The 22,137-nt window shown below is 47.6% G+C and overlaps 1 protein-coding gene across 24 annotated transcripts in view; it reads right to left on the bottom strand.

The window, feature by feature from the left end:
• Positions 1–22,137, bottom strand: part of Kalrn (kalirin, RhoGEF kinase) — a 604,205-nt gene that overhangs the window by 20,648 nt on the left and 561,420 nt on the right. For 19 of the 24 annotated variants that reach the window (XM_011245955.2, XM_006522370.4, XM_011245956.3 and 16 more), the window contains 5 exons: positions 20,802–20,925; positions 19,550–19,609; positions 3,916–3,943; positions 3,139–3,310; positions 48–169 (listed from right to left, as the gene is read on the bottom strand). In XM_011245955.2, the coding sequence (XP_011244257.1) occupies positions 48–169; positions 3,139–3,310; positions 3,916–3,943; positions 19,550–19,609; positions 20,802–20,925 (506 nt within the window). Of the gene's footprint in view, positions 1–47; positions 170–3,138; positions 3,311–3,915; positions 3,944–18,584; positions 20,219–20,801; positions 20,926–22,137 lie in introns of those variants that run through there. The other 5 variants (XR_001781845.2, XR_001781844.2, XM_006522386.4 and 2 more) reach the window with 3 other exon arrangements.

Here is a 22,137-nt window from a genome sequence, read left to right on the forward strand (position 1 = left end):
GGGAGAGAGAGAGGGAGAGAGGGAGAGGGAGAGAGATCACAGCATACCTTGCACCTTAACTGTAGCAGATGTGGATGCAGTCCCGTGGTCGTTTGCTGCTATGCAGGTATAAATCCCACTATCCTGGGGCATCAGGTTGCAGATCTTGAGGGTGCTTTCCCCAGAATCACTAGGACATGAAACGGATCACCTTCAGACTCCCGTGGGGAGACAGGTGAGGGATGGGGAAAATGCCGGAGGAGGCTTGGCTCACGGTGTGCAGAGCTGGGAGTGCCTGCCTCCTCCAGCTCAGCCCAGCTCTACAACTTGGGCTAACACCTTGTATCCATTTTCTTATGTGGGAATTAATTAATTAATTAAATTCACTTTGCATCCCAATGGCTGCTCTCCCTTCTGGTGCCTCCCCCCCCCCAATCCCACCCTCTCACCTCCTCCCTTTCTCCCCTGAGAGGATGCAGGCCCACCTCTGGATGTCCCCTAACCCTGGCACATCTAGTCTTTACAGGGCTAGGCACATCCTCTCCCACTGAGGCCAGACAAAGCAGCCCAGTTAGGGGATGTATTCTACCCACAGACAGCAGATTTAGGGGTATTCCCCTTTCCAGTTGTTGGGAAACCCACATGAAGACGGAGCTGCACATCTGCTACATATGTACAGGGAGGCCTAGGTCCAGCCCATGTATGTTCTGTGGTTGGCAGTTCAGTCTCTGAGAGCCCCCAAGTGTCCAGGTTAGTTGATTCTGTTGGTCTTCTTGTGGAGTTCCTATCCCCTTCTGGGGCCCTCAATGTGGTGATTTTTTTTTTCCTGGCTATGGTCACTGTCCAAATTTGTGTAAACAAGGACTAGAATAGGGGTGGAATGAGATATGAATTAGAAATAAATAAAATCCTATAACCTACTAGTTTGCAATGTAATTATGAGTATATCACACAAATAATTCTTGTGCTGAAATAACCTCTGTCAGTAACAAATGGTAAGACAGAATCAATAAGGAATATGCTTAAGTATTTCAAACCTTACATGACGGACTGATCCTTAAAATCATTAAGTGGGTGTCTGCGGAGATGACTCGGTGGCTAGAGTGCTTGTTGTACAAGCACAAGAATCTGAGTTAGTAACAAGTTGGGTGTGGCTTGTGCCTGTGACCCCAGAACTGGGTGGGTCTGGAGCAGGCAGATCCAGAGGCTGTCTGGCAGCTAGTCTAGCTGAAACCGGAAGCTCTAGGCTTCATGAGAGATGCTGTCTCAACAAAACAGGAGAGCAGCAGACAAAGATGCTTGAAGTGGACCTCTGGCCTCCATGTGCTCACACCCTGCCATATGTATACACAGACAGACAGACAGACAGACAGATATACACACACACACAGAGCACACAGTACACACACTGTACACACACACACAAACACACCACAGACACATAAACACACATCACACACATACACACACTGCACACTCATATACCCACACTATACACACACATGCCATACACACACATACACACCATACACACATACCACATACACACCACACATATATACACACACACCACACACATACATGCATCACATACCATAGACACACACATACCACATACACACCATACACAGATACCACATATACACACCATACACCACACATATACACACCATACACACACACCACACACACATATGCACATACCATACACACACATACCATACACACACCATACACACACACATCACACACACACCACACACATACACACCACACATACACACATCACACACACACACACACAAAGTGAACTAAGAAAGGGTAAATTCCTGCACTTAAGTGGTAAATTTCTCTCTTGCTCCAGATGGTTCAGAAGCATTTCACAAAAGGAACATCTCTGAAAGGGTTAAATTACAGGGAAGTCAGCCTGTTCCCTCTGTGGTGATTTGAATGAGAATGGCTACCACAACCTCAAATATTTGAATGTTTAGACCCCAGTTGGTGGACCTGCTTAGCAAGGGTTAGGAGATATGGCCTTGTGGAAAGAAGTGTGCCGCTGGGGTGAGCTTTCAGATTTCATGAGCTCGAGCTTGTGCCAGGCCCAGTCTCCCTCTCTGCCTCCTGCTTGTGGATGAAATGTAAGCTCTCAGCTAGTGCTATGGAGCCATGCCTACCTGCCTGCTGCCATGCTCCCTGCCTTGATGGTCATGGGTCTCTTACTCTCTGCAACCTTGAGCTCCAAAGTAAATGCTTTCTTCTCTATGTTCCCTTGGTCACAGTGCCTTTTCACACCAAAAGAAAGGTGACTAAGACACTATGCCTGACACTATGTATATTCTGAGATCTTCTTGGTCTTTGCCAAACAATGACTCTCACGCTGAGCTGCTGAGACCCATGAGGCCTCAGCAGACATCTCTTTTGGAAACATCAAAGAAGATAACTCCCTCAACACACACACATACATGCACACTCACAAACACAGACACACAAATACATACACAGACATACAATCACAACCACAGACTCATACTCTCACACACACAGACACACACACACACCCCTCCCCCATAAAAAAGGTCTTAGGTAGGGAATGAATCACATCACCATTTTTATCTGAAAGCATCCTGATGGGCATCAAGCATCCCCGGGGGTTCAGTTAGCACTCAGTACTTCTGACAGATCTCCCTGGGGATCCTTGGGCAGATCATCTAACAGTGTGGCCATAAGGCAGGACCACGGGAACATTTTATATTTATAGTTCAGACCAGGCCCATTATTTTAAGGATAATGCTTTATTTGTTTTCTGTAGGCCCTGCCCAGAGTGTTTCTTGATGGTTCCTGTAAGCGTCACATCTGACTGTCTGGTGCTGGACAGCACACTCAATGTACGCTGGCCCAGTCCAGAGCCAGGCTGAGGGACCAGCTACAGAGTGGGCAGTTGAGGCTGCACTTGAGACTTGAATACAAGGTGCTCTGGTGGGGGTGGGGTGGCTGACCCACCCATGCTTTTAATGCAGTCTCTTTCCTAATCAAGGCCAATCATATGATCTGGAATAAACACTAGGAGCGATCTTTTGGGGTGACTAGTAATCCAGAGAGAATTTCACCCCAGTCCAACCTCTGGGAGCTATGGGCCCAGACCCTGGGCGACCCACTTACCAGGAGGAGATGGTGTATGTTGCTGAACTGTTGTCAGTGTCTAGGATGTTCTGATCCGGACCCTTCCAGGTGATGCTGGGCTTTGGCCGCCCACAGGCTTTACACTGCAGTAGCACTGTGTCTCCAAGCAAACAGGTCACATCTACTAAGGGCACGAGGAATTCTGGAGCCACTGCAATGGAATTGATATACACTCATGTTGCCTCTCGAAACACACTCACAACAGCCGTTTTAGACCTTGTAGTATTCTTCCCCTCCCCCCCCCCCCCCCCAGAGATGGAGCGTCAGGGTTCAAATGACCCACAGCCTAACATTGGTCAGTGTGCATTGTTTGATCTGTGAGAAACTCACTATGTAGATCAGGCCGGCTTCAGACCCAGAAAGATCTGCCTGCCCCTCGGTGCTGGGATTAAAGGTGTGCAACCACCGTGCCCACCTTTGTGCCCCTTTATTTAACAGCAACATTAGAAACAAAAGGAAAAGGAAAAGCTGCATGCATGGTGGTGTAATGTGGAGGTGGTATTTGGGAACGTTTCACAATACAGTCTTTGAGCTTTATACAAACATATTCTTTTTATTTGTTTAATCAAAGCCCAACTCCTTACATATCTTCCCTGCTGTGCTCTTTGTATTTACTAGTTTATCTTAATGATCTCTCCTTAGCCATAAATACAGAGGCATCTCACCACTGCTTAAAGTCCCCACCTTAAAGCTAGATATAATGTCATTTATCTAGCCAGGCCCCACATCCTCAGTTCTATCCCCTTAAAAACTCACCTTCCTGGATGAAATTTGGATTCAAGATCTGAAAAAAACCACACACACAAAAGAAGAGAAAATTACTTGAACCTTCACAGCTCGGAGAAGACGATAGACTTTACTGAGTCAAAAGCAAGGACCGTTCGGGGTAATGACTCCAGGAGCCCACACCTTCTTGCCCTGTTCTGTTATGGACGACCACAGTCATAGATACCCTCTTCAACATCAAAGGGCACAGGATTACTTCCTGTCTAAGATGGCCACTGCATGGGCTTCCTGCTTGATGGTGGTTGTGGCTGCCTTTCTCCCGTCCTCTCTGTTGCTCTTTTTCCATGCACAACCCTATACCCTTCTTATTCAACATATCCTCTATCAGTACCATAGCAACAATTTCCCCCACAAATTACAGACAGGAACAAAAGCTATGAGAGCGATCTAACTGGGTCACTGCAACGAAATCTACCCAGTCCCCCTCCACCCATAGTTGGCCCGAAGCAGAGCTCCACTGGCTAAAGGAAAAGAGCAGTAGATCCCAGATGTCTTTCTGATCCCAGTCCCAACTCTGTGGCCCTGGCCTCCACGGGGATAAACACCCAATGGTTGTGCTACTTGAGAGGGAGCAAAGGAAGATTCAAGCCCACCAAATGATTCTTGTGTTCCATGGCTGGTCTGAGGAGAAAATAGCAGTACACTCAAATGCGCCCTGCCTGCCCCAGAACACCTGGCCGGCCTCTCTCGCCAGCCTGGAAAGTTATCCTTTCTCAAGAGGCTGCTTGCTTTGCTCTGTCCCCAACCTTTTGGATTACCTCTCCCCAGGCAACGAGAAGCCCGGTTCGTACAAATCTGGCTTTTGAGACAGCACAAGCTTTAGTGAAATGAGAGCCAGGTGTCACCTGTACTGTTCCATGTGGTTGCATGCTCGCTACTTGGCATTGATTGGCATTAATTTTCCTCCACTATGAAATGGGGGAGGGGGGAAAGGCCAAGTGTGGCTGGCTATCACAGACTAATAATAAGTACAGTTATATATGCCAAGGACTCAGCATGGTGCATGCTGAATAATGAGTACATAATTCCTATTCAGATAAAAAAAATGTGAAGTTCTAGTGGCCTTCCTTCTGCTAAGCTGTTTGCTGGGGTGCCTAACCTCCACTATTTTATCATGCAAGGTCCTTACCTTCCAACCAGGGTGGAAAACTCACCCGATACAAAGAAAAGCTCAGGTAGAGCTTTTTACATGGTCTATCCCTGCCTCCTGCAAACACTCAGTTTCTGTGTGTTCCCATATAGAGGGGTGCGTAGGAGCCCCCTGGAAGATGCTATTTCCTCCCTGGGGTTCCCCTAGCACAGAAACTACCCTTTTACACTTCAGTTTTTCACAAAGTTGGCTGAAGGCAGGTGATAATTCTGGAACAGTGTGGGGACGGCAACTTATGCAGTATTAGTCTGAAAACGCCACCCCCGAGCTCCTTCAAACCAATGGTCCCTGCTCCTTGACTGAGGCAGCTTCAAACCAGAAAGTGGAGCCAACGCCTGGACCTCATGAGCAAAGCTCCTGTCTGGGTTGGCGTGAAGAAGTGTGCGGGTGTTTGGAGTAATGGAGAGTGTACTAGGGACCGAGCCCATAGCTTTGCCTGTTAGGCAAGTGCGCTGTGCTAACCTACAACCCTTCGTAAATTTCCTCATTTAAAATTTTGATATAAGGAAGGTCTTACCAAATTGCTAGAGCAGGCTTTGAACTAGTGCTTCTCCTGCCTCAGCCTTCTGAAGACTTGGGGTTCCAGGCATCGTGTGTCATTATGTCTGGCTGGCATTTCACACACACACACACACACACACACACACACACACACACACACTATATTCATTCTTTGAGAATTGTATACATATATACAGTATATTTTGATCATATCACCCCACTCCCTCTCTAGTTCCTTCCAGAACTCCCCGCCATATTGTCTCCCAGCTTCTGTCCTCTCTTCTCCTAGCCCAGAGTCCAGTCAGTACTGTCTGTGTGTGTGGTGCTGTGCAGGGCCATCTGCTGGAGCACAGGCAGCCTACCAAGGGCCACTTCCCTGAGGACACTGACCTTTCTATTCTAGGAGACTTCAGTTGACAGAGCTGCTCAGCTAGGGCTGGGCTCTGAGTCGCTCTCCTATCTTGTCTGGCTTGGTCCTGTGCAGGGAACTCCTGCTGCAGAGAAGCCACATGAGCGATGGCTCTGATACCCAGGACACACTTTTTCATGGTTGTCCTCCTTAACCTTTGGCCCTTATAACCTTGCTGCTCCTCTTCTGCAGTGCTCCCTCTGGGGGAGGGGCTGTGATACGGACTTCTCATTTAGGGTTGAACGCTCCACAGTCCAATTCATTCATGCTCAGGACTCTAACCAGTTATGGGTCTGTGTATTAATTAATTGTCCACGACAAAAGAAGCTACACTGATCTATTGGGAGTTAGGCAGGACAGTCTTTTTTTTTTTTTTTTTTAAAATGGCTCCACTCAGTAGAATTCCCAGGCAGCCTGGATGAAGGACCTCTGGTAGCTGATTGAGTCTGTTTGAGGAAACTGATATCTTACCTGCTAGCTTCCTGTCCCTGAGGCTTGTGTGGGTGTGTGAGATTCATGGAAGGATATGGTAAGTGAAGGATATGAAACTTCAGGGTGTTGAAGGTGATCAATTAACTACTGCAGTAGCACCATGGTACCAGCAGGGGGCGAGCAAAAGAGGTAGTACGCCGATCGGCCTGACTTAGGCAACCTGGTCTAGGTCAGTTATTCAGCACAGAAAAGAGGCTAAGAATATTTCCAGATATTGATGGTGGTTACTCAGTGCTGGACTTACAGGAGGCTTTCCTTCCCACTCAAGAATCACTGGCTGGTGTGTAAAATAGTATATAATATTTTCCTTCTCTGCTTCTTCCTCCTCCCCCCTCCTTTTTGTTTTTTTTTTGGGTTTTGTTTTGTTTCCTCTGAGGCAGGGTTTCCTTGTGTAGCCCTGGCTGTCCAGGAACTTGCTCCACAGATCAGGCTGGCCTTGAACTTAGAGAGACCCGCCTGTCCTCTGTCTCCTGAGGGTTGGATTAAAGACATGCATCAGGTTCCAGCTCACCTTTTCCATCTTACACGAACTTTCCAAATTTTCTGCAGTCAACCCATTTCACTGTCCAAATATTTTGTAAAGAAAAGGGGCAGTCAGACCAATTAGACCCAGAGATCTCCAGGGTGGGAGCTGCTGTGATTCACCCCTGTGCCCAGGATCTCCACACAATGGCCACTTGATACATGTTTCACCTCATTTCATGTCTCCCAGGAAGGTTCGGTTCATAAACAGGATCTCAAAACAGGATCACAAGATGTATAAAATAATTAGTCCTGGGTAAATGTCTAATGTCTGACTAGAGCCTGTTTGCAAACATCTGGAACACAAACTTTGGAAAATGATTCTAAAACAACACTGAGAGTGGCGGCTCTTAGCAGAGTGGGGTGAAGTGTGTGAACGCTGGGAGAGGGCAGGAATGAGGAGGCCCTGGGGCGCTCTGCACTTGGCTACAATCCTTGGCTACAACGTAGGACTCCGCTTCATCTGAGGAGTGTAGCGCTAACCTGGTTTTGTGAGCACAGACCTCTGTAATCTGGGGATTGTAATGCCAACATGGAAGGGTTATTTGATGTTGGTAAAGATTTATTGAACAGTCCCCGGTTAGGTTGGTTGTACCAAGAGGGAACAAGAGAGGCAGGTGCATTGCTGTCCACAGGCTGCAGCACAGTGGGAAGACAGGATGACATTTGTGTTATAAGTTTACCATAGCAGTGGTGGCACACACCTTTAATCCTAGCACTTGGGAAGCAGAGGCAGGTGGATTTCTGAGTTCAAGGCCAGCCTGGTCTACAAAGTGAGTTCCAGGACAGCCAGGGCTACACAGAGAAACCCTGTCTCGGAAAAAACAACAACATAAAACAAAATTTGCCGTGATATGGAGCACTCCTCAACAGACAGCAGAGCTTTAGCCTCTGCAACATCCCATTCCCCTACCCCATCGGGACTCTAGTGGAGAAAGAACCTGAGGATGCCGAGAACTGTTCAGTGGCCTCTATGTCCCACCACGCTGGAGATTCCCCAGAGAGAAGGATATGGAGCCCCCACCAGGAGTCTCACAGGGAAGACAAGGGAGCGAGTGGCAAGTTAACATATTTCATATACACTTGAGGTGCCAGGCACTGAACCCAGGACGTGTCCGTGCTGGGTAAGCACCCCAGCACTGAGTTACATCCTCAGGTCTTGGTAGGAAGAATTGAAGTGAGGCTTCAAAAGCCTGGGAGGACACATCCCAGATGGCTGCAGAGAGAACGTTTCCTACTCCTCTTCCCCATCACAGAACCCTAGCTGGAGAGTGTATGCTATCAAACGCACACTGCTTAAGAAATGAACGTTCCTACTGAGGGTGTAGGTTTAGTGAAGATGCTGAGGAGAGGCTCAACTGTAGGTTCTTCACCTGGAAAGACCCAGGGAAACCAGCCATCTTCATTTCTTTGCCATTTGGCTGACCCAGCGAGGAGAGCAGGTGTTGCTGACCGTGATACCAGCATGGATCTGGGCAGCATTATCTGATTGGTATACACTACTCACAAACACCTTCCTTAGATCCTCTGAAGCCCCAGAGAAACATGGAGGCAGGATTGCCGATCCCCATCTCCTGAATGAGATGGGGAAGTGAAGTGTAAGATCCCACAGTGACAGCGGGCTGACTGGCTATGGGAGTCTCTGATTTGGCTCAGGACTCTGTCCATCACAGTGTGGGGTGCACTGGGAGATGTCATTGATGCCAAAGGCCCACCTGCTCTGCTGGGCTGCCTCTGACGGATCTCTTTCCAGTCCTCTGTAAACTTTCCGGCAGGAACTTAGACCCCGAGTGAGGTTCCATACCAATGCTTTTGCTAGCTGTGCCTGTGGCTCACATCTACAGAAGATAATTTTCCTCTATTTGAAGCAAACCTAAGTATGGGGGCAGGAGACGGCCGCCACGCTGCTCTCCTACTGTGGTCTCCTCAGGAATGTTTTTGTCTATGGATCTGTATGGGTCCCAAGCCCACAAGGGCAAGGGTTAAGTTGTCTTCTTATTGTCTCCAAATTTAGTACCAACTGTGGCATGTGGTGTTCTGTATCTGTCAAATCACTGACAGCTTTTAGTGGTGGGATTCTAAGTCCGAGGAGGAAAAGATAATGCATACCCCCCCCCACCCCGGGTAACTGGAGTGCTTTTCATTTTCTATAAACTGGACATATGACTTCCTTAGGAATCCCACTGGTCAGTCCAAGCCTGAGATTCAGTCGATGGTGATCTTCTTCCTCTATGCTCATTCAGAGGCTGGCACCTTGGGGGCCTCTGGTCATGAGCTGCCATGCATAACACTTTATCCGCGTCGCATTTGCTCACTAGTCCTGTGCACCGTCGGCAGGTGGCAACCCTTCTGGGGTTTATGTACCATCAGAGTCATCAATCGTGGTGTCAAACACAGTATCTGTTGTAGGACAGGCCAAAGTGGTTGGATCAGATTAACTCGGGCCACTCTATCACTGGTCTAGAATTTGGGTCTCCTGGCTGTCTTGTCTGGTGACCACTGCGGGTAAGTACAGGGACCGGAGGTACTAATCCCAAGTCTCCGATATTTCTGAGTGTCCCCCAAACAGGTGGGCAGTGAGCATGGTGTCAGATGTGAAGCCACAGAGAACTAGGATGTCAGAGAGATGTGGTCATGGAGGAAACGTGGGGTTAGTCACACAGAATGCACGTAGTCTGACTCTGAGAGATGCAGGGATGGATGGAGGGATGGAGGGAGGGGAAGAGAAAGGGGAGGGGGAGGGGGAGAGGGAGAGATAGATTATGCTGGGGTGGGGTGGGGGAGTAGGAGAGAGGCAAGGATGAACAACTGGGGAGCCTGGTTTTATTTGAACAGCAGAGGGCAGCAGGTAGCAAGGTTTCCTGAAGCCACAAGACAAGAATCGCCACTGCACCTTAGTTCCTGCCTTCTGGATTTTTCTTCAAAATGGGACAACAGCGAGTTCAGGGGAAATGTTACAGGTAAAATCCACCAGTGTTGAATAACAAACTGAGTTTGAAGAGAGCTTGAGTATCCCCCTCAGTTAATGCCTAAGAGTCTGACTTAGAGAAAGAAGGTGAAATTCTGTCTGGAAAACAGTTGTCAGCTGGGGATGACCTGACCTTGTTTTTTTCTGAGTCCCTCATCATCCAATCACAAAACACAGTTCCACACGGCACACAAAGGATGCTAATGGTGTAAAGATGGCAGAAACAAGCTCAAACCGAACGCCCTCAACCGTCTCAGAGCTACAAATCTGAGTGCAGGGAAGGAAAGGGATGCTAGATAACATTTAGTTAGAAAACGAGCAGAGAGTAAAAAGAGATTTTCCAGGTTGAGGATCTAGCACAGTGGTAGAACACTTGCCTGGCATGTGTGGTTCAATCCCCAGCATAAAATAAAACTCCCTAAACACTACTTCTGCATGTGGTCCTGGGGCTGGGTGTGATTTCTTATTTGAAGGTTTAGCTATTCATTATTTCAATCTGACTAGATCAGTTTTCCAGTTATTTATTTATTCATTTATGTATTTAGAGATAGGGTTTCTCTGTATAGCCCTGGTCATCCCAGAACTCACTCTTGTAGACCAGACTGTCCTCAAACTCACAGAGATCCACCTGCTTCTGTCTCCTGAGTGCTGGGATTAAAGGCATTCACCTTGGCCTAGCTTCAAATAATTAAAAAAAAAATTAAGTGTGTGTGTGTGTGTGTGTGTGTGTGTGTGTGTGTGATATACATGTGAATGCATGTGTCCAAGAAGGCCAGGGGCATTAGATTCCCTGGAGCTGGAAGCTGTGAGCTGCCTAACATGGCCTCAAACTTCAGTACCCAACTCTCCAGCTCCCTCCAAACCTTTCCTTTTTTAAAATTATCTTTGTAGTTGGAGAACCTGGTCTGTCTATGTGCTGCCGATTCCTTGATTTTCCTGAGATTTGCTTTGTGAATCACTGAGGAATGTACACTGAACTTTGTAGGTAAACTTTGATAGTATTTGGATGTTTGTGTATACAGGGAAGTGGGAATGGTGGCTTTGTCTCTTCTAGTGCTGCACTCTTAGGGAAACTCCCAGGTCAGTGGAACTTGCAAACTTGTAAGTGTGCAATATAAGGAAATGGGTCAGACCTTCCGACTAGGGTGAGGCGCCTCAGGACACACATGACTAAGAGCTCAACATGGATGCGAGCCCAGGAAACCAATCGAGACTTTTCCAACTCGTGTCAAATAGACTTACTCTCGTGGCTGCAACAGCTGAGCTCCTGAGTCACTGGGACAGGGTGTGCCTAAAGACCTGCGATTACCGGAGCAGTCAGGGGATTATAAAAGCTGTTGAAGAAGAAATTCTCCTCTTACAAGCAGATGTGCAACAAGGAAGGGCCTGAGCCTCTGCATTCAGACTTTCTGCAGGACATAGGTCGAGCTGAGGACATCAGTCAAAAGCAAGACCTGCTTTTTCATTGGCTGTGTGACCTTGACCTCATTGCCTTTGCTTTTTCTAGGAGGTTGATTTTTTTTTTATTTGTTTCTTGTTTTGTTTTGTTTTTGAGACAGGGGTTTCTCCGTGTAACAGCCCTGGCTGTCCTAAAAACTCCATTTAGACCAGGCTGGCCTCAAACTTACAGAGACCCATGTGCCTCTGCCTCCCAAGTGCTGGGACTAAAGGTGTGTGCCACCACTGCCTGGCTGAGAGGTGTTAATGTTTATGGTCAACTTGGATTGACACATGCCTAGGAGATTTGTAAAGCACAGCTCTAGCTGTGTCTATGAGGGCATTTCCAGAGATGATCAATTAGGATGGGGGAACAAAGGGCTCTGAATGTGGTGGCACCATCCCATAACCTGAGTGAAGGCTACTGCCCTGTAGTGTGAACACTCCATTTCTGTTTCCCAGACATCATGAGGGATCAGCCTCCTCTACCACACACTCCTGCCACCACAAGCTTCAGCCTTCTCTTCATCCCAGAGCATCAGGGATGAAGGAACAACTACAGAAACCCAGAGGCCGTGAGGCAAAGCCACTCCTCCTTTACAGTAGCTTTTCTTGGGGACTTGGTCAGTGACAAGACTAACACAGGTGAGCAACCGTGTCCTCCCTGATGGCCAGGGCACAGGATGGAGGGCCATCTTGTTTCAGCGAAGGTCCCTTGGGTAGTAGGACATCCATCTGCCCTTATAGGGAATCAGAACAGATCTGGGCAGGAAGAGAGTGTGTGGTTGCCAAACGCATCAGATACGTTACAAAGCAAATGTTTTGTCAAAATGACCGGAATGTGATGCTTCGCTTTCTTTTCCTTTAAAGAGTCCTTTTCATGGATTCTGTTATTAAAATACAAAAACAGGCTTCAGTGCAAACATACTGGCAATGCCAGGAGGTCAGTTGCCCGACTCGGGTATCGAAGTTTCGTCTGTGTGGCCAGGTCATTTTGAAGCCCTGTATCTGGGCTGGGGATACCAGAGTATCAAAGGTGGGATGACAGGCTGGCTCTTCAAGGATGGGATATCTAGGGCCTGAAATTGTGTGTTGGGAAGAAATTAGGTACCAGCTCAGGACACTCACCGTTCCTAGAACCGAGAGTGGTCATTTCAGTCGCCATCCCTACCCCCACTCAACAGCAGAAAGCACCTCTTCCAGTTTCTTCTGTCGTGGTCTCAATGCTGACATGGTTCAGAGCCAAGTTCCCGACATACATTACCTCTTAGATTTACATGGTGTTCAAAGGGCTATGTGTCAGTGTCTGAAGGCCTGCACACTAGGGACTGTGTAAGCTGCCTGCAGAGAAACCCAGAGCTCAAGAAAGTTAACTGGCCCAAGGTCACACAGCTTCCTCGATCTGGAGTCCAGGTTTCCTGACTCCGGGTCAGATCCACTGGCTTGCTTTGTGTGGCTTCAGTTTGCATCATATTTCAGCCTTGAGAAGGCAAGACTGGTGCAAAGGAGAGTCCCATGGGTTGAGCTGGACAGAACAATACATCCATACAGGGCGACTGGCAGAGGAAGGTCGGCCTTCTCAATTCCCAGAAACTGTGTTTTAGATTAAAACCAAACCTAGAAAGGCTGTGATCTAAGTTGCCACAAGATGATGTGAGAGGGGGGAAAATGGCCAGAAGAACTGAGCAACTGTTTCCCTTTCTTCTCTTCTTCTTTCATCAGTATGTATGTGTATATGTGGTCATGAGCATGTGCTGTGTGCCTGTGTGTGTGTGGAGACCAGAGGTCAGCTCTGAGAGTCTTCCTTGACTATTCTCTGACTCATTTCTGACACAGGGTCTCTCATTGAACTGTGAGCCCACTGATTCAGCTGCCCTGGCCAGCCAGCCAACCTAGGGATCTTGTCTGTCACCTCAGCTTTGGGATTATTGTTGGGATGGATGCCACCACGTCCAACTTTTTACACGGACGCTGGCGATCAAAACGCAGACCCTGGTGCTTTCAGGGCAATCATTTCACTGACTAGACTGAAGGTTGCAGCTTTAAAAATTGTTCTGTGTGCATGTGTTTGCCTGTATACGTGTGTGCATGTGCCAATGCATGCCTGGTGCCCACAGAGGCCAGACGAGGGCATCTGATCCCCTGGAACTGGGGTTTGAATGGTTGTGAGCCACTCTGTAGGTGTTGGGAACCAAACCCAGGTCTTCTGGATGAGCAACAAGTTGTTCTTAACCACTGAGCCATCTCTCCAGCCCTGAGTTACAAATTTTTTGTACTTCAACTCCCTGTCCGAAAAGGTAAAAGAGCCGGGGAGATGGGAACACACAGAAACGAAGGTGCTGATGCCCGCCAATTCCGGGAAGTCTTTCCTGTCGCTGAACTCTGTTCTTCCAACAGGCAGGATGCTTATTTAGGTTATGTCCACTGTAAAGTGGCATGAGAAATCCATAAAAGCAGCTGTTAAAATGCTACTCCTACCCTGATTAGTAAAATCTCCCCAATAGCCTCTTCTTTTCAAGGGTCTAGCCTTGCCACCTTCCAGAGCCCTTCTCCACAATGCAGTCCTCATTAGCTCCCTAAGCCACATCGCTGGCATCTGAAAGAGGGCAAAGCCTGCAGGGGTTGGGAAGTCTTTCTCACTCCGACGGATTGGCCACTGCCAAGAGGGCTACGGAGCTTTATTAAAGACGTTAAAATGCATGTAGTTAATTAGGTTCAACTGAAGAGCTGGGCTGAGAATTCTGATCCTCAGAGATAAAGACCCAAGTCTGGCAGCTGGTTCAGAGTTTCAGCCTCAATGAGTGACGCAGGCAGGTGGAAATGTGGGGCTCAGGAGCTGTGAAAACCCAGGAATGGCCTCCCGAGCTTTTCAGAGGTGATATGGATGTGGGAACCTCCTGGCAGCAGTTACGAGTCCAAAGGGAAATCTAGCCCAGACCAGAGAAGATGTCGGTTTCTTAGAGACAGTCCCTGGCTAGAGGCGATGTTGGGCCTGGGTACTCGGGCCCCAGCTCTAGTCTGGAGTGTCACTTCTAGATATGGGCGTGGCCATGGGACTGAAGGAGCTGGCAGGCAGCCATGTGGCTCTAAGCCCAGAAGAGCTGTTCTCAAGAGACCCCAGTGTTTCATTTTTATCCTCATTTGGAATTTTTTTTTGCATGTAAATTTCTTTCACACATAATGTCCCCATTCAGTCCCTCCCCCCAAGGGTGCAAGGAAAAGCTGGGCTACAGGCATTCATTTTTAAAACAGATCTCCATGTGGTGTGGTGTGGTGTGGTGACAGATGGAGAGACGGAGAGGGGATGCAGGGACCTGGTGCCTATCTTGCTATGGCTGGGGGTATGGCCTGCAGAGATGGGAGTGGATGACGTGTGTGAGAATATCCACAAGTGTTGCTTGACAGGGGAAGGAGGGGCTGTGCCAACAGCCTCCCTTAATGTAAGTGGCTGGTTAAATCTGAGGATCCAGTGTACTGTAGTCTCCTCTTTAAACTGCTTTCAAGGACAGCCTATGTCTTCTTAGAGTACTGTGGAGACTCAAATATATGCCGAGATAGGATACTTCTGGTGTAAAGACCCAGCCAACTGCCCCTTGCAGGAATGCGGTCCCCAGTCGAGAGAAGGTAGAGGGTGCCTTGGTGACGCCAGTCTCACGGAGGCAGATGAGTTCGTTTACAGTGTACTGCAGGAGACGCATGCTGCAAAACATGCTGCAATGCATGCCACGGTGGTTGGTTGGCAGGGCAAGACTGTCACAGTTGGAGTCCAGGCATGGAGCTAAGGTACATAAAGCCGGGTCTTGGGGTCCCAGGAACAGAGGCTGAGTATAGATCGGACTAGCGGGGGCTGCTCCACTCAATGAGAGCATAGACTACGCTTCCAGAAGACAAGGGTGAAGTTGGGGAGCTTTGGGAATAGGTCCCAAACCATCACTTTAGCATTAAGAGGCCTTTCAGAGGAAGCGCAGCCATCTGGGTTCCAACTGGTCTTCAGCATGTATTACCAGGCATTTTCGTCTACCACCTCTGCTGCAATAAAGTTCCATTTTCATGTCATCCATGTTTAACAACTCAATGTTCATTGTCCCACGTGCTTTTTGTCTATGAAGTCACTAAGCCGACATTGGAGATGATGGCTACCATCAGGATAGTGACAGGTTCAGAGGAGCTCATGGACCCTTGATCAGCATGGAATGATTGCCAATGGCGGTCGGGGCAACTGTGCTGGACACCCTGGAGCAATGGGCGGATCCATGCGTCTCCCCTCTAGCGGTTAGGTTAACGGAACTTTCTGCCTACAGGAAGCTTTGAGTCTCAGTTATCATATGCAAAAACTTTCTGTTCATGTAGCAACACACGTGGGGGCTTTCTTCTGCCATCAAGAACCCCCTGATGTCTTTGCTTGGGGAGCCAGTAGCACCTCTGGGAGACTCATTTCCCTCAGTTCACAAAGAGGCTACTCTGCTTTGAATATTAAGAACCTTAAAATGGTTCCCAAGGGTCCATGAGCTCCTCTGAACCTTGAAAGCAGGACTAAGGTAGGCATGTATGTATGTGTGTGTGGTGTGTGTGTATGTGTACATGTGTGTTCTTCTTATCTAAGTAATCTAAGTATAAACATCTGACTAGACCAATTAATTTTCTCAGTGGATGACAACTGGCACATTCCTGTGTATTAACCTCTACTCTGCCAGTGTGGGAATCAGAGCTAGACAAAGTCCCAAGGTGCTTGAGACACAGATGCCTGGCTCCTACACCTGTCTGGTTTCCCTCTACTTGCAGCTGACTCCTTCAGTACATGCCAGCGACATCTATGCACGGGGATAAGGCACCATGGGTGTCTACAACAGACATAGGACAGATGTGGGACCTGTGCATGCTCGTGCCTGTCCTATGAAACGCGAGGAGAGCAGAGTCAGGAATCTCCATCTTCCCCATCTCTAACATGCACTTAGGCTGTGAATGTCCCCACCTCTTCCTTCCACAACAGAGTGCTCTACTGACCCACACCTTGGCTCTGTGGCAGAACCCACACCCCACAGGGGACTGCTTTATTTGGCAGAGCTCCTGTTTTCAACCTCTAACCTCCTGGCTCAGCTCAATTCAGGTGGCTTCTTCAATAGCTGGCTTTCCTCTTCTGAGGCCACATGGTCTCTCAGAAGTTTTTAAGTTGCTTTTGTAATATGGTGGTGGACTTCTTAGAGATTATGCCAAATAAATAATAATATAACAGTAGCAATAATAATGCTACCTCCCTAGGTGAAAACTTTAGGGCTACACATAAGAAAGGGTTTAGGGGAAACCTACTACTGTTATGCTAAATGGACATGGTGTCAAACTGTCTTCTACATATTTAAGTTTGTAGCCATAGATCAGTGCTTTTCTCTTTCTTTCTTTCTTTCTTTCTTTCTTTCTTTCTTTCTTTCTTTCTTTCTTTCTTTCTTTCTTTTTTTCTCCTTTCCTTTCCTTTCCTTTCCTTTCCTTTCCTTTCCTTTCCTTTCCTTTCCTTTCCTTTCCTTTCCTTTCCTTTCCTTTCCTTTCCTTTCCTTTCCTTTCCTTTCCTTTCCTTCCTTCCTTCCTCCTTCCTTCCTTCCTCCTTCCTTCCTTCCTTCCTTTCTTTCTTTCTTTCTTTCTTTTTTTTTTTTTTTGACTGTCCTAAATTGTTTATTGGATATGAATTTTACAAATATCACGTGTATTAGCGGTAACGGTGGAGCTGGAGAGTATTGCGCCTTCTCCAGGCTGCACGGCGGGAACCACCAATAGTGTGGTGGAACTTGTGGCCCTTTCCAAGGCCACGGCTCTTTCGGCCAGCAGATGTCAGCCCACGCATTTCTCTGTGTTTGTGGACTGGTTTGGTGATCCACTGGGTGTCAGGATTTCTTCTGATAGCTTTATGGAACGGATCAATGAGGATAACCTCAAAAAATTTATATGTGGAATCTTCACCAACCCAGTAGGAATTCAGGACTCTCAAAGCCCCACAATGGCGCCCAGCTCTCTCCTCAGCAACAGACTGAAGGCTTCGGGCAAATTTCAGCTGGTTAACACCATGGTGGACAGGCTTGCCGTAAATTGCACCCTTAGGAACTGGGCGTTTACGACCACCACGGCGGACACGAATCCTGTAAATGACATAGCCTTGCTTAGCCTTGTATCCCAGTCTTCGAGCTTTATCAGGCCGGGTGGGGCGGGGAGCCCTGTGCAGCGCAGAGAGCTGGCGGTATTGCCAACAGCGGACCCTCAGAAGAAAGCGCATCACGTCGGACTGCTTCTTCCTCCATAGCTCCTGGATGTACTTGTATGCACCCATCTTGGCTCACCTGATGGCTGCCGCCAGAGGAAAGGAAGAACTCTTTTTTTCTTTCTTTCTTTCTTTCTTTCTTTCTTTCTTTCTTTCTTTCTTTCTTTCTTTCCTTTGAGATTCATTCTCTCTCTCTCTCTCTCTCTCTCTCTCTCTCTCTCTCTCTCTCTCTCTCTCTCTCTCTCTTTGTGTGTATGTATATGTGTGTGCTCTGGATCTCCTGGAACTAGTTCTGTAGACCAGCAGGCTGGCCTTGAACTCTGAGATCCACCTGCCCATGTCTCCCAAGTGCCTGACGGAGACGCTCCTTTCTGCATAGGGCAGTGAGTGGTTAATGTATAGATTCACAAACGGTCAAAGTGCTAAAGATGAGTGACTTCTGAGTGCTCAGTCACACGTGAGATATGCACATTACACATATTGCCCCCACCCCCCATCCCCAGACACTGGGAACACCCTAGAAGAGGGGACAGAGAGAATGCAAGATCTGGAGGATGCAGAGGACTGTTACATCATGAACGCAGAGCTGTAGTTATCCCCACAAGATTGGGCCTGACAAGATTACACTTGGAAGAGGCGAGGCACACATAAGGCCCCATCCCTAGCTGTGGAGCTACTATCATTGCTGGAGTGGGGGCGGGGTTGTCCTCCTTTCTTCAGTGTCGTAGTCACTGATAGGTTATCAGTGAGAAACCCCGATTAAACTCTGAGAGTTCAAGAATAAACCAAACACTATGGGAGGAGGAAGGTGACTTGTTGGGGAGAATGGGGTTTGGAGGGAGAGGGGGAGGTAAGAGCAGTAGGGGGTGTAGATATGATAAAAGTATATTCTATACACATATGGAATAGTCAAGAATACATTTAAAACTAAAGAAATTATTTTGCATTAGAGGAAATCTATAATTTTTAATAAGCTGGTAGGGATGGGACACAGAATTGGAGAAAGACATTTCAGTCTACCTTGAAAGTCTAAATAGCAAGGTGAGCTAGGTCACACTTGCTCTGCCTTTCCAGGGTTTGTGGGTTTGTGTGGTTATAGACTTGGCAATGGATGTTCAAGATGGCAGGACACTACTCCAACTCCTGTACTCACACAAACCTGCAGTATGGAAAAGGTCTACCCCATGTTCCTCCCTCACTGTCTCTAGACCAAGGTTCCTGGAAAGAGGCTGCTAGGTGGGCCTTTTCATATGGTAGCCATAGTCACTGGCCTTGCCTGGGCCCTGAAAGTGGGCAAGAGAATGCCTGAATTAATCTTTTCTTGCTTTGTTCTTAACCAGCTACCATTAACACAGTAACTAGGAGCCAGGTCATCAGAAAAAACACAGAGCATCAAAGGACTGGGAGCCCAGAAGATTGAGAGGAAGAAAAAGGGGCACAGGGGAAGAGGAAAGAGTAGAGAAAACTATAAAGAGAAAAACAAAACAAGACAAAACCCAATGGCTCTTATCCTTCCGATGTGAGCCAACTACCAATTATAGCTGTTTTCTATGAAAAAAATAACGTATTCTATGTTACAAATAATTAAGTTGGATATCTTCTACATAAAGCCAAACCTTCCAAGGAAGAAAACACTAAGAAAGCATTCAAGAGAAAAGCACAAGGTTTTGTTTTTAAAACGATACCACAGTAGAGTTTCCGAGCCAAATAGAGGTGAATTTTAGGTTTTGTTTTGTTTTGCTTTAGTCTAGATGGGACACCCTGAGATGACCTGACATTATAGAAGCACGAGCCACCCTGGATTCTAGTGAGGTCACTGTTAGAGAACACACTGGGAAAAGGCAATCAGTGTAGGAAATAGGACAACATAGCTGCTTCTACCTCCATACTAGTATTAGGGTCAAGATCATCACACTCTGACTCCTCGGAACTGTTCGTCTCCTTGGTTGGCAGCATGTAGAAGGGGGGAGAAAAAGAACATAGTTAGAACACAGTAGTCTGGCTAGCGGGGCATATCAGAGAAGCATGGATATGGGAAACCAGGCAGAGAAACGACCAGGAACTTTTCAGGTGGGACGTGGGGCGTCATGGCAGCAGCATGCTCTCTCAAGGGACCGTGGACACCTGTTTATCACACCGGGAAGAGCAATGGAAGTGACCGGATGAAGCGTGAGTGCCGGAATTAAACTGTCCACTCTGGCAAGGCTGGGCTTCCCAATTTCTTTTCCCCAAAAGGATCTTGAATAGGTTTTGGTTGCTCTTTGCTTGGGAAGGCAAAGTGCCCAAGAGATAATCAATGCGTGATTTTCTTTCTTTCTCTCTCTCTTTTTTATTTTATTTTTTTTAGATTATGGCCTGCAGCCAGAAGAGGGCACCAGATCTCATTATAGATGGTTGTGAGCCACTATAAGGTTGCTGGGAATTAAACTCAGGACCTCTGGAAGAGCAGACAGTGCTCTTAACCTCTGAGCCATCTCTCCAGCTCCAATGAGTGATTTTCATTGTCCCAAGGCAAAGCATTTCTGAAGGCGGATCATGATCACATTGTTTCTGGATGGGAAAAATGGAATGTCTGCTGAGCTCACAGTTGATAGTTCAAAGTAACAGATAATTTAAAAACCAACGCAGGCTTTGCCAATGTGGATCCCTATTTCTCCCATGCACAGCAGGAACATAAGGAAATTGCTTACAGGTGATGTCTGGGGAAAAGAAATGAAACTTCACTAAGGGCAAGATGGACTTGAAGTGCCAAACCTCTGCCATCATGAGATCAGGGGTTTGGGGGTGTACCCCTTTAACCTGAATGTGTCCCCAAGCCTAGGCTACTGAATGGGTGTCTTTGAGAAGTTTAATATGAACCAAGCATCTTGCATTTCTAAGAAGGCTGCAGATAATTTTGCTGCAAAATATCTGCTTCACCATAAAAAGAAAGGGAAACGAGAGGTACTTACTTGAATTGAAGGTGCCAGGAGAAATAAAAAATAAAAAACAGATTGATCTTGCATGCAGAATCTTGCTAAACTACTCCCCCTTTGGTCCCCACACTGGGCAGTGGTCAAATAGCCAATCCCCACCCACCCAAGCTGCCTGTGAGAACAGATGACAGGGACCCAGTTCCGAACACCTTACTCACTTTAACAGAGACTTTGTTGCCCAGAATATCCTTGGGTTTACGAGGCCCTGTGGCTTCATTTTTACCCGAGTTCTCCACGTCTGCCCGCTTTCTCATGCGTAGAGTGTGCCAAGAGCATGACTTCCTGTTATACCAAAAAATGCACCAATCAAAATGGCAGGATGGAGCAGAGTGAGGTGGTGGGTGGGCTCAGCAACCACTGTGTATCAGAGGAGACGTTCCAGTGAAGCCCCTGCCACCTTCAGGGCCCCAGACCTGCGTACTAGCTCCTGCGGTGGCTGGGGCTGACCTCACCTCTAACTGGGAGTGAGGATGAACTTTGACCCTTCCTGAAAGTATGCTAGGTAAAGTACAGCATTCGGAAGAAATGGGTACCAGGTCACCAGACCCAGGGAGGTTTTCTTTGAGTATCTGATGAAGCCTCCTAGGACTGAGGTAGCGTTTTGAGAAGGGCATGGTAGATGGGATGAGTATAGTATAGGAAAGATAAAGGAAACACATTTGATTCTGTGCAAACAAGCCACTGGCACCTTCTATAATACATCATATATTATCTGGAGTAAGGCCCTCTCAAGCACTGGGAAAGAAGTGCAAGGTTTCTTGGAAGTTGCCTTGGTAAGCGGAGGTGTGTACCTCACACATATCTGCATACTTCACGACAAGGTTTCCGTGTGTGTCCTCCATGTGTATGTTTGTGATGTTAGGGCCCATCACTAAAGGGTTCCACATTCCCCATTGGAATAAGGCCCAGTGTGTGCTCCCAGGGAAGTGACCGTGGTGATCTTTCACACAATCTGTCCCACTTGGGGGCTGGGTTCCACTTCACAGCTATAGAAAAGAGGCTCAGCCCTTGAGTCCCACATCTGTCAGTGTCAAGGGCAGCAAAGGCCGTGACCTAGGCAGCATCAGGGACCTGAGCAGCAGTGGTGTTTCATGTCTATAGGATTTGCATGAGTTAGTTCTTGTCTGGAGTGAGGCCTGTACTTCCTTCTTTGTTTCTTGGTTAAATATGGGGCTCCACAGATAGGGCTGCATGAAAAGAACCTTCATGAAGGGAGGGGCAGGTGAGACTCAGGAGGAAAATACTTCATATGCCTCTCCTCCACAGCATTCCAGAGCCACCAGGAGTCGAAGGAACCCAAAGTTCTAGGAACATTCATTACCTAGCATGCAGCCTCAACAATTAACCGGAAGAGGAAAAGCCAACCGCAATCGTGTTCTGGCATGTTCTGGGAAGCGGGATCCTTCCAAAGGCCAGAGCTTGTCACAGAGCCCCTGACCGGAAACTCCTCAGGCCACTCCTCGAGAGCACCTGGCTCCACCTTCTCTACCCCAG

This window comes from Mus musculus, chromosome 16, assembly GCF_000001635.26.
Source record: "Mus musculus strain C57BL/6J chromosome 16, GRCm38.p6 C57BL/6J".
NCBI classification, from domain to species: domain Eukaryota; kingdom Metazoa; phylum Chordata; class Mammalia; order Rodentia; family Muridae; genus Mus; species Mus musculus.